The sequence below is a fragment of the Rhipicephalus microplus genome, chromosome 7, assembly GCF_043290135.1.
Source record: "Rhipicephalus microplus isolate Deutch F79 chromosome 7, USDA_Rmic, whole genome shotgun sequence".
NCBI lineage: Eukaryota > Metazoa > Arthropoda > Arachnida > Ixodida > Ixodidae > Rhipicephalus > Rhipicephalus microplus.
In genome coordinates this window covers 12659322-12671925 of record NC_134706.1, presented here as the reverse complement: position 1 = coordinate 12671925, position 12604 = coordinate 12659322, and the positions used below count along the sequence as shown (strand labels likewise).

Genomic DNA, 12604 nt, shown 5'->3' with positions numbered 1-12604 from the left:
TTATGAGAGACGCCGTAGTGGAGGGCTCCGGAAATTTCGACCACCTGGGGTTTTCTTTAACGTGCGCCCAAATCTGAGCACACGGGCCTACGACATTTCCGCCTCCATCGGGAATGCCTGTTGGTGAAAAGTACTCGCAGGGTCCCTCCTACGCAAGGCAAAAAAAGCCTTCATTCTCTTCTTTTCAATCGATTGTATCGATTCGCCAATCTCTTCGGAAAGCTCTCTGTAACTAACCTGGTTCCTCACTTCCTTCGCGATGGGCCCATATTGTAGGGAGAGGCGATATTGTGCGTTTGACTTCACCGTGTGACGTCAATGTTACTTCGCGGCGATGTCACAAATGTTGGCGATCGGGGACGTGTGTACGTTGAAGTCGTATTGGGGGGGGGGGGGGGTCATTGCGCGTTGGTGATTTTTTTTTTTCGCATTACTCGTGTGGACGTGCGCCGACGGTATATACATTTTCGCGTTTGACGAGGCCAATCGGCCTTAGATATGAAAACCGGTCCTGCCTGTTGTTGTCGTTATTCATTACTACTACTACTACTACTACTACTACTACTACTACTACTACTACTACTACTACTACTACACACTGCCCGCGAACGATAGACTATCCGTCTAAGGAAAAACGCAGCGCAATGAAAGGCGGTCACAAATCCGTGTGACGCATGCACACGTGATCAACACTACAAGTAATTCTAAACGGATATATCACTCTAGGCTGGTTTACAGTGCAGGGCAGCGCTTGTTTGGGCTAGTTGGTGCATTCTGGAGCACACATTACAAGACTAATGCGTGAAAAAAAGGAAAAAAAAAAGAAGAATCGGGCGAATAAAGACAATTGCACAAGACGGGCACGAACTTCGACTGTAGGTAAAACCTTTAGAAGTGGTAAAGTTTTTATAATAATTACTTTTTTTTTTTACTAGCACGTGTCAGTATGATGTGTATTCGTAGAGGGTTGCTTTTGTTTTCGTATGCCCATTATCTGTGCTTACTTGTATTTGTTCGTACGGTGTGCTTGTTTTTTTTTTTCCGCAGCCTTCCTACGTGCGTTCATAACCTATGGTGCTTCACTTCAGCGTCCTTTACAAAGTAACATCATCGTGGTTTTAAAGGTGTCCCGCGCAAGCATTGAGTCATTTACAGAGGGTCGTGTGTAGGCCGGAGTATTCGCACTTCTTATCTGCTGCTCCGGTAGCCTTATCTTGAAAAACCGGACGTCATTTAAGAGATGTGGGTCAGGAGGTTTGCTACGTAGCGCTTGTTCTTCGAATACACACGTGGAGGGGTTGAAGGAGGAGCTGAAGAACCCCCCCCCCCCCCCCCCCAATCCGCTAGATACGTACCGGAAGGATCGGAGACTCCATCAACGATTCCGATAAAACATGGAGGAAGGATATTTTTTTTTTCCTTCCTCCATGCGATAAAACGACTCCAGCTAGCGACTGCGTGCAGTCGCGAACATCCGGTTATGCGGCAAAGCCGAACGCGGAGGCTCATGTGCGATCGTGTTGACTTGAAGCGTGGAAGCTTGGGCAAGTTGGTAGGACACAACTGAATGCAGGAACAGCGCAACAGGAACAGCGCAAACTTTTCTGTCCTTGTTTTTTTTCGCTTCCGTAGTTACGAAGTAACTACTTCTAGGTTGCGCTGTTCCTGCATTCAGTCGTGTCGACTTGGCGTGGGAGAGAGACGAGTCTGATTGATCGATTCCGGTGCCCGAGTGGAGAGGAGGAGGAGAAAAACTTTACTCAACAGAGGAGTTTGGAGTTCGCCCGCTCGAACACGAACGACTCCAGTGCATGTCGCGCGCGTAGTTACATTTTTTGTATATAGTACGTCGAAGAAATTTGCTCCTGCCGTTACGTGGTGGCGCTGCTGCTGCTTGAAGGAATTCAGTCTTGGGGCTTTTTTTTTTTTTTTTGGCGCAAGACGCCAATTTTCGCGTAGTACTATCATCATCATCACCACGATCGGCATCACGCCTCAATGACCAGCGGTCATCATTAGTTGTAGTAGTAGCAGAGTCCCTCCCTCAATGCCAAAAGTATTGAAAGACCTCTGGCTGTAGTGTGGAAAACATACTACTACTACTACTACTACTACTACTACTACTACTACTACTACTACTACTACTAATAATAATAATAATAATAATAATAATATTAATTGTTGAAAAACACGCAAAGGCGCGCTGTAGTGGAGGGCTCCAGCAAAGTTCGACAATGAGGCGTTCTTCTTCAACGTGCACTTAAATCTTAAGTGCACGAGGGTTAGTAGTCGAGCATCGTAAACAGCTACATCCTAATGGCAGGTAATTTTCACATCGCGAACACATGAGCGGGCAGAAAATCCGACCTTTGTGGTCTTATAGGTTTCCAAATTTGTTGTTGGATTTGTTTTATTGCTGTTATGTTATCACTACTGTCTTTGTGTTTGTATTTGTATTAACTACCCTGCATGGACCAAGAGTACTCAGTACTGAATAATTTAGAAATATCAAGTGCGAAAATTGCCAGTCGGTGGCGTCCACACGAGCAGGGCTGTAACTATAGGAGTTCAGGCGGTTCTAACACCCCCGAATTTTTTTTTTCATGCTTTAACATTTCGTGCGATGCTAAAGTATTTATACGCGTTCACATCTACCACCAGTTGTCCAGGAAAAAAAAAATCCTAGCTGCGTACTGCCCTAAATGCGAGTGACGCGAAAAAAAAAAAAACGCCACGCGATGACGTCACCATGCGATGGTGATCACGTGATTGTGACGTGACGTATCGCCGAATCTGGGAGCAGTGCGCAACCACGTTAGTTGCACAAAGCTTTTGGAAGTAGGGGGCGGGTTGGTTAAGTTGGTCGGCATTTTTTTTAAGAAAAATGTGTCCTTTTTTTTTTTTGTAGCGTAAGCTACACTGGTCGAGGTTGAGCAGTTTCGCGTGGCTTATCGAGAGGCGCGCTGCGCATGCGCGAAGAGCAGTGACGTCACACGGTCCTCAGCTGGCGCTCCATGTAAGGCCTGAAAAAGCTTCTGGAGTGTCGTGTCACTACAGTGACCTGGTACTATAGACTATAGCTTAAGCTCGCTTGCCTGTCGTTCCGTCCGTCCGTCCGTGCGTCCGCAGCTCACGTTACGCATACCCCCTGACTTATCCGAGCTAAGCCACTGGTATTTATTTTTCTTTTTTTTTTGGCTAAAGGAGACTGATTGTAAGAAAATTGCCAATAAGCGTGACCTTAAGAACTGGGACTGTTTGACGCCCCCATTTTATTTATTTATTTATTTATTTATTTATTTACAATACTGCTACTCTCCTTCGAGAGCGTGGCAGTTGGTCAATACAGTAATTTTTTACACACACAAAAAATTGATGTAGACGTAAAAACATGCAAGCATAATAACAGGACATGAGGATCATATAACCATTGAGCAGTGCAGAAGTTAAACGTTAATTATGTTATTAATACACAATGTATGCAATAATCACAAGATACAAAGCAAGTTATAGCCATTATACAGAGCTGAAACCATGCCGAAAGGCGATAGAAATAAAATACATGATTGAAGAAAGGAACTTATTTTGAACTGCTTCCGAGTTTATTTTCGCACTTTCCGGAAGTTCGTTCCTATAATAAGAGTTATTTATCTAGCTACGGAAACAGCTAAGTTACGGAAACGCAGCAACGCGGAACCGGCCGACGAGTGCGCATGCGCGAACATTGTACGCGCTTACTGAAAGAAAGGAACAGTGTCGTGTTTCCGGGCCGTGTTTGCGTATCTTGCTTAAAAAACCTCTATGCCCTCTGGTGTCAGTTGTATACCCGTCGCGGTGTCAAAAACATGCCTGCAAGGAAAGTACAAATATCTGCACACTTTTCCATTCATTCTTTTCGGCACGACATATCGATCGGCACAAAACGGCGGCGGGACTATCCTTCTTCTCGTGACGTCACAATTCTTTCGTCGAAGTCAGAGGTGAGGCGCGAGGAACGTACCATGGAAGGACGAGAAAGCGCCTCTGCTTGCACGCTGAGAGGAAGGGGCGGAGGGGGGGGGGGGGGGTTTAAGTGGAGCGGCCTCGGAATCAATGTACTTTCTTAAGCGCGCAGGTGGCCAGCTTGCTTCAATTTTTTATAGAATGACGGGCTCGTCGTGAGATTCGCGTCTTACTGCTCTCTTTTCCTCCTCCCCCTCCTCCTCCTCCTCCTCCTCCTCCTCCTCCTCCTCCTCGGTCATCTTTATCGACGGGGGGGAGCCGCTGGCCATTAAGAAACGGGTGTCTCGCAAATTGCGTGCAGTACGGCAAAGATCTGCAGGGGCCCTCCCGCGAAGCCCAGCCGCAATGAGCTTGGTTTGAAACTCCCTGCCAGCGTTTTAATGTGCACCAGCAGCGGCCCACTACTCGCTAGTTCCCGCACCGACGGACCTAAATAAAGTTTTTTTTTCTTACATATCATACCGTTATAACATACCGCTATTGACACATGGAATAAGTCACGGAATGACGTTGTACTGCGTAACAATGTTAAAGATTTCCAATGTGCGTTTCAAATGTCGAACTGAGCTGTGATAAGGCACTCACTTGCTCACCTGTGTTCTGCCGTGTTATGCTGCAAGGTGCGCATTGAATGTTGAATTTTTTTTATTTATTTTTTTTGCATTGCTTTTGCTTTCTTTGTGTCAAATTGTGAGATGTTCCACTTTTTCATTGATTTTTGAAATTTGCGTGCCCAGATGAGCAACTCCTGTTTTGGCATGTATGCTAACAGTATGAATAAAATAAAATAAAAAAATGAAATAATATAACCAAATGATAAACGGCCCCCTTTATAACGGTTTAACCTTGAGGGCCGCTTCGAGGATGGTAACACTTGTAATTAATATGCCGCCCAATGTAACAGATAGGCGTAGTTCATCAAGACAGGTCGGTACGGAACAAACTGACAAAAAAAAACAGAAAAACAAAACGCAGGTACCCGGCACTTGTTCTCGCTCGTCGGCGTTCGTGTGTGCTGGTGTACTGTTTGGGGTTAGGTTAACGACGCGTTTCGTAGCGCTGCTGAAGCGGATCTCAGAGGCCGCGGTTTAAGAAGGGCGTGGTTGAAACCTGCTCCGCCAGGTGCCGCTGTGATCCCAGCTGCTCGCGTTACTTCAGTGAACTCAATCAGTTAACTTTGTGAACTATATCCTGACAGTCAGTTGGATTTTTTTTCGTTAGGTAAAATTATCATCTGGTATCGTATTGTATCCTATATAACTAACTGTCAACTCGAACCGGAACAATCGATTTTTTATGAGTTTTTTTACGAATGTTCTGAAAACCGGAAGTGAGTGATCTACCGGATGTGCTTCGAAGGGAAATAAAAGCGAAGGGAAATAAACTCGATGATAACGTGAAAAACGAAAGACTGGACGCTTCCACTGTTCTTTAGCGAGTGTGCGGTTTTTTTCTCAGTTTTTTTTTTTTTTTTTTGCGGTTCAGTATTTGTTTGTATAGGTAGAAACACATCCTTTGTGCCGGCGTGACCTAGACGAATAACCGACGGACAACCGTAAACATTTCCAACTCTCTGTTCAGCTCGAAAACTAGATGTATACCGATTACCACCTCTATTCTCGCCGAACTGCACTCAATTAACGACTCACGAAAAAGACGGTGGTAGAAAGAGCATCGCGCGGCGGTCGGTTCCTGCAGACCTGGCGCGTTAGCTTGCCCTGCCCCGGAAAGGGGCCCATTTTGGACGGTATGCGGGCGAGAGAGAAAAAGGGTGAGGGCTGTTGTACAACAACCTCTTCGTCGCGTTGCAGAGGCCACATAACTATGCCGCGGGACAGTCCGCGTACATGCAGGACTGTTCTTTGTTTTGTTTCTATTTTTACTTGCAAACCTGCCCACCACCACCACCTGTCCTCCCGGTAGTTCGCCGTGCCGCTCCCGTTTTCTTTGTTGCCCTCGCCCTCTTTTTTCGCTCTCCTCTCTCTCTTTTCTTCGAGTATCGGCGACTGCGGTCCTGAGACGTAGCTGAGATGCCAAGTCTTCGACTCAGACTGCTCGCCACTGCAAGACGGCCTTCCTTTTCTGTTAATATTTGACGTTCTTCCTTCCTTTCGGAAAGGGGAGTGCGAGAGAGAGAGAGAGAGAGAGAGAGAGAGAGAGAGAGAAGGGGCACGCCTATACAACACAAACACCCCTGCAGCCGTCTCCTATAAGCCTCCCCCTTCGTGAAACCAGACCTCACACACGGCACTCGCACGTCTTCCCTCGCGTATTAGTAGACGACGTTGCCCGTGGAAGTCGACCCCCCCGTTCTCTTTATCGGCTCCCGAGGTCCTTGGCGGGGTCCTTTCCGCCGCCGTTGCCGCAGCTTTCTTTCCTTCGACGCCATCTTTCTTTCGGGCCTGCACTACCTTGCCCTTGCGCTAGCAGCCGCTCGCGTGTTTTTGTTTCTTTATATTTCCGAGTCCCTCGCCCTCTTTGTGGCTTCCTGTTCCGACAGCGCCTGACTGCGACTCCTCCGTATTTTTTTGTTTTGATTTGTTTTATCGCCGCTCGAAGGAATTCGAGGCGTAGCAGGAGGGAAAAAAAGAACGGAACGAAATCGCGTGGAATGGTGAGAAAGAAGAAAAAGAGAAAGCCTTCCCCCCCCGCCTTCTCTGCGCCCCCCCCCCCCTTCTGTTGCGTGACGCCTGTCGTTTAAGGAGTGGTCCCATCGGACGCTCTCAGCGCTGGCTGGTTCCATTGAAAAAAAAAAAAAAAAAGCGGACGGGCGAACTGATGGTGAGGGGAGGAGATGATGTCAGGGGAGGTGGGCGTGGTTCGTCGCCAGGAAGACACCTGTCCCTGCACCGCACGTCGCAGCCGTCGACGACGTCTTTTCGCCGTTCCAGTCGTGCTCTCTTCTCCTCGTGGCCGAATCGATGTGTTGTGGCATATCTCGCTCTATCCAAAGAATAGTTCTTCAAATGTGGGTATAATCCGGACCCGCTCTTTTATTTATTTATTTATTTTTGCGCACTCGGTTGTTTGCACGTAGAGCCTCTGCATTTCAGTGGCCTCGGATATCGACAACCAAGTCTCTGAGGCCATTTTATTACTGAAAGAGATGGCAAAATAACTCCTGATAAGTAATAATATTAACATCCGTGATTTTACGTCCTAAAACCACGATATCATTATGAGAGACGCTGTACTGGAGTTCTCCGGAAATTTCGACCGTCTGGAGTTTTTTTAACGAGCACTGACGTCGCACAACTCCTGCAAAGTAATCTGCAAGTTACCGCTAGTCGAAATTGATTACATTACTCATTCGTAAAGTAATTAAGCTACGTCGAAATTACTCGAATGAGTACACGGTGTGGAAGGTGCCGTGCAACGAGGGTTGTGACGGGCTGATGTCCAGCCTTCTAATCGCCGTAGAATGTTGGCGTCAGCAACGCCCAGCCTGAAAAAAAGTGCGCTTCTTTGTGTTCCCTCGTCTCAGCTTTCGTTCTGTGTTGTGTCACTTTCCTGCATTATGACTATGTAGCAACTGTACCCCAAAAAGAAGTTGTATTAGATCATCATGAAAAAAAAAAAAAAAGAACTTGGCACTGTATTGACTAGAATTGTGTTTTTATCACCGCAAAAAAAGCGACAACAAATTATCATGCCGTCTGCTCATTAAATCTTTATGCATACACTTAACGCGATAGCGTTAAAAGAGCTCGTTTTATAGAAATTGTCGACGTCGTTGGTTGTGAGCGAAAAATCGCCATCTTCTGCGTGACCAAAAATTCGAGAAATATACAACATGAAATATGGCCGTAATAAGGCGTGGTACAAGCGTACATTGCAGAAGATTTGTTTGTTTGTTTGTTTGTTTGTTTGTTTGTTTGTAGCCTAGAATCCATGGCACATACCCACTCTGGGGGATTGGCCAAGAAAACATGCGATTATCGTAATGACTTCATTGTTTAAAGCCAGTCACCCACTACAAAAGGCGCACACGTTACTGCGCCTACTCCCTTAAGTCCGCGGCTGCATGTACTAAATGTTTGAAGTATCCGCACCAGGGGCAGCATATCGCTATCGCCTTCAACTCTTAAAGGCGAAGCTTAGGGATCCCCCAAATTTTAACGCGATAAATTGGACACGGTGTACTCCCTGAAGCAGGTATGCGGCAAGGCAGGGGAAGGTTACTGAGAGATTGGGTTTATTTCAGGAACGTCTTTTTTTTTAATTTTTTGCAATTATATACAAACGCGCACATACAGACGCACGAACGAACATGCGTAAACATAATTTAACTCACCCTTGCCCCCCCCCCCCCCCGAAAAAAATTCCTGGGCATACTATACTGACGCATATGAAATAGCAACGACCACCATGCATTCGTTAATCGCGAACAAGCCACCCTTGTTGGGCGCCGAAGTGTCACTTCCGTCGTTTTGTGCCTTCTCTTTGTGTGCGTTTTCTTCAACTTTATACGAAAATGTCACGTGCGATGCACGTGTTTTTCTTTCGAGAATCAAGGGCTCCGAGATCGCCCCGGCCGATCTCGGAGGTTTTTTTTCTCCTGGCCAATGGGCGGCCTTTTGACTGCGCGGGTCGATGTTTTGAACCACACGGTGTCGTGTGAGGTGTAGTCAAGGAAGTGTTGCGTCATCACACCGCGCGTGCCTCGTCACACTCGTGCTCACCTCTTTTCGGTCACTTCGTGACGCCTGCGCGTGAAATTAAAAAAAAAAAAACGTGGTTGTCCCTTTGCAGCCTTCACGCTCGCAATCTGCAAGATTACGTCTTTCCTTCCTGTATTTTTTTTTTATTTTTTCGACACGTTCCGCACACCACGCGTCCCCCCCCCCCCCCCCCCTGGCACGTTTGTGCGGGCCTTGTACCTTCTTTTCGCGTGATGTATCATATGGTGTACATCGACGTGCAGTTAATGAAATCTTAATTGATTGATTGATATGTGGGGTTTAACGTCCCAAAACCACCATATGAATATGAGAGACGCCGTAGTGGAGGGCTCCGGAAATTTAGACCACCTGGGGTTCTTTAACGTGCGCCCAAATCTGAGCACACGGGCCTACAACATTTCCGCCTCCATCGGAAATGCAGCCGCCGCAGCCGGGATTCGAACCCGCGACCTGCGGGTCAGCAGCCGCGTACCTTAGCCACTAGACTACCGCGGCGGGGCAATGAAATGTTAATTGACGACGAGGTGCTCAATCGCAAGAAGGAAACAAAAAAAAAATAGCGTATAGCTTGCGTTAACGCTAGGTCACATTAGTGTTGATGGGCACGTTTCTCTCGATAGCCACCAGTACTGGACGAAGGTCGTCGGTTCGACTCCGGCCGCAGCTGCGGTCACATTTCGGGCGAGACGAAACAGTAGAGACCAGTGGTGTGACCAGTGGGTGGCACATTACCAGCAACGGTACCACTTTGCGACACCGCGGCCGCTGAAATTCTACTCGCCATGGTTGCCTAGTTGTTACGGCGCTCGACTGCCCACGTGCAGGTCGCGGGATCGAATCCCGGCCGTGGCGGCCCCGTTTACGGTGGAGGCAATACAATGCTGGACGCCAGTGTGCTTAGATTTAGGCATGCATTAAATAATCCCACGTGGTAGAAATTTCCGCCGCCCTCCTCCTCTTTCATGGCGTCTATTCTATCAGTATGATGGTTTTAAGGTGTTAAACGGGCCCTGAAACACTTTTTCAAGTAACCATGAAATGAATTCACTGGAAGAGCTTATTGCCTCACGAACTCAACGCAGCAAAAGTTTTTAAGAATCCGTCCAGTGCGAGTGGAATCACAAAGGTTTGTCGCATGCTGCAATTGCATTCTCTCTTCTCTCGTCCCGACGAAAGTGCTGGAAGCTAAGCAGGGAGGGATGGCAGGGTGCCATAGAAAAACGTCACGAACGCCTCGTGACCTTGAGCATTTTTTTCCCCTTTTTTTTCTCCCCTTCGAATGCGCGCCTTTGTCAGTGTGATCGCGCGCGCACGCGTGGACAAGTAGCGACCTCCCGCGCCTATCTGTGTAATGAGCGCGCGTGCCATGTTCAAACCAGCCAATGACTGATAGATGGGCTTAATACTTTTGGCGGTTTGGGCTAGTTGTTGGCGTGACATGACGGTAGTTATAGCGCGAGAACAGAACGACGACAAAGGGGCCCCTTTGTCGTCGTTCTTGTCTCGTGCTATAACTACCGTCAGGACATACTACTTGTAATTTTTTGAGTATACTGCGTGATTTGTCGAGAGAAGAGAAAGCAATTTTCAGCTGACTGGTAATTTATTTGTTATTTTGTTATTGCTCGTCCCAGGAATTGGGCGTTTACTCAAAGGAGTAACACGTCTGCACGGACAATCTTTTGCATTACTGCGCATTTGCCGATTACGTGTCACGTGATCACTGTCGTCTAACACGTTGTTTTTTTTTCTTTCTTTTTCCATTCGCAGTGCTGTGTGCCAAGAATTTGTGCAAGAAGGACTTCTTCCGTAAGTGTGGGCTTTGTTATTGTTTCCTTTTCCCCCTTTTTTAAATCGTTAGATCTATACGCACATACGTTGGCTTTCTCTTTCAGATTACCTGCTTCGCAGCCGCGGTGTAATCTAAGCTAATCCTTATCCTATGTTATCTCATTGCGGAGGTTCTAGTAACTCGCCAGAAAAGGCAGTCTTCCGTGTCACTCACTCTTCTCTCACGCCCATCCCACTTGAAAGGTCGCTCGAGGGAAACAAGCATCATCATCGTTTTGACTACGCCAAAGGCCTTTCCAATATACCGCTAGTCAACTCGGCCCTGTGCTTGATGCTGCCACTTTATACACGCAAATTCATCCTAATTTCATCTGTCCACTTAACTTTGTTCACCACTCGCTTGTGTTTTCTCAGAATCTATAGTCAGTTACGCATAATGACGAGCGGTTACCCTGCCCTATACGGGCTGCGTGCTCAGCCCATCTCCATTTCTTTTTCTTGATTTCAGCTGTCATAGTTGAAATTAAGAAGAAGAAAAAAGGAAAACAACGAATCGATTTAAACGGATAAATTATTTTGCACCTCAAATGGGTTTCTTAGTAGAAGACTAAATAAAAGTCGAAGTTTTTATTTTTGACACTTCGTGCTTTAGCTAAGCGCCTCACGTGGCGTCAGAAGTTTCAGATTTTTTTTTTTCACATTGAGTCAAAATTATTTTCTGAAACTTGGCACGGCAAGTCTATGGCTGCCGCAGAGGACTTTGTAGGAAGACAGTGTGCCTTACCGTCAGCTATTAATAAGCGCGTGCATGTGCTCAGATTTGGGTGCGCGTTAAAGAACCCCAGGTAGTCGAAATTGGCAGATCGCTCCACTACGGCGTCTCTCACAATCGTGTGGTGCTTTTGGGACGTTAAACCCCGCATATCAATCAATCAATCAATCAAGCGGCGGGGCCATCAAAACAAAACAAGAAAAGCGGAAATTTAGCATTTTATAACAGTGTCTTAAAGCCGCTGCCGGCGTGAAATGCCTCTTCCATCAGACTTTTAAGAACGATTATCCTTCGGAGGTCGCGCGCGCGCGCGTGTGTGTGTGCGCGTATAGCCAGGGCTTCCGCATTGCTGCTGCCCGTCGAGTCGTTCGGCGCCAGGTATGTAATGTCGTCACCTCCCCACACATTCCGAGGTATTGTGGGTGGCGGGAGTAAACGTATCTGGCCGGCTGCCCGTTTTTCCGGGTCTCGTCTCGGGTTGCGACAGAGTTTAGAGAAAAAAACTCTCTTCCGGGATCTCTGGCTCGAACGTCGACGGGGAATGGAGGTGCACCAAAAAAAAAAAAAAAAGAATAAATGAACGCGTGGCTTGATACTACTATTGGTTAGTGATCACTATTCACGCAAACATAGTATAATACCTGAAGATACTATAATACCTGCTATACTATAAATATACTATAATACCTGGAGGCGGAAATGTCGTAGGCCCGTGTACTCAGATTTGGGTGCACGTTAAAGATCCCCAGGTGGTCAAAACTTCCGGAGTCCTCCACTACGGCGTCTCTCATAATCATATGGTGGTTTTGGGACGTTAAACCCCACAAATCAACTATACCTAAAGACACTGTGCTTGTAAAAAATATACTAAGAATATTGAGGAGATTGTTAAATGTCGCACTGAAAACGTCGTTCAGTGACATACAGTTACACTCATAGCTACATTTTCCTGTTTTTTTTTGTACTAATCTAGTTTTCATGGTTATAGTTTGTTTATGTAATAACATGTTACCCTGTGCATCCCCCCCCCCCCGCGATAATGCTTTTGGGCGTTGCTGGTAATTTGAATAAATAAATTAAATAAATAAACTTTTTACCGGTTATACGCCACTCTAATGACCCAGTAGTACGTCTGTGGAAGATTAGGCTCCAGAGACGCTTTCAAAGTGCGGAGCATTTCGGGGGGGGGGGGGGCAGTCTTTGCGTCAATTCCATGCATATCATTGGTCGTGTTTACGCTCGTTGTAAAGCGCCCAATACAGGCCGCCACAAGGCCAGCAGTGCTCTTAAACGGGTTGAAAATGAACGGACCAGGACTGAAGTAATGTTAATGACAGCAATAACCAAGACGTAATCG

General features: G+C 46.8%; 1 protein-coding gene across 2 annotated transcripts in view; it reads left to right on the top strand.

Annotated features, from left to right (window-relative positions):
• Smurf (SMAD specific E3 ubiquitin protein ligase) overlaps positions 1-12604 on the top strand; it is a 131799-nt gene that overhangs the window by 56346 nt on the left and 62849 nt on the right. For both annotated transcript variants that reach the window (XM_075868674.1, XM_037431038.2), the window contains exon 2: positions 10455-10493. In XM_075868674.1, coding sequence (XP_075724789.1) covers positions 10455-10493 — 39 coding nt within the window. The remainder of the gene's footprint in view (positions 1-10454; positions 10494-12604) is intronic.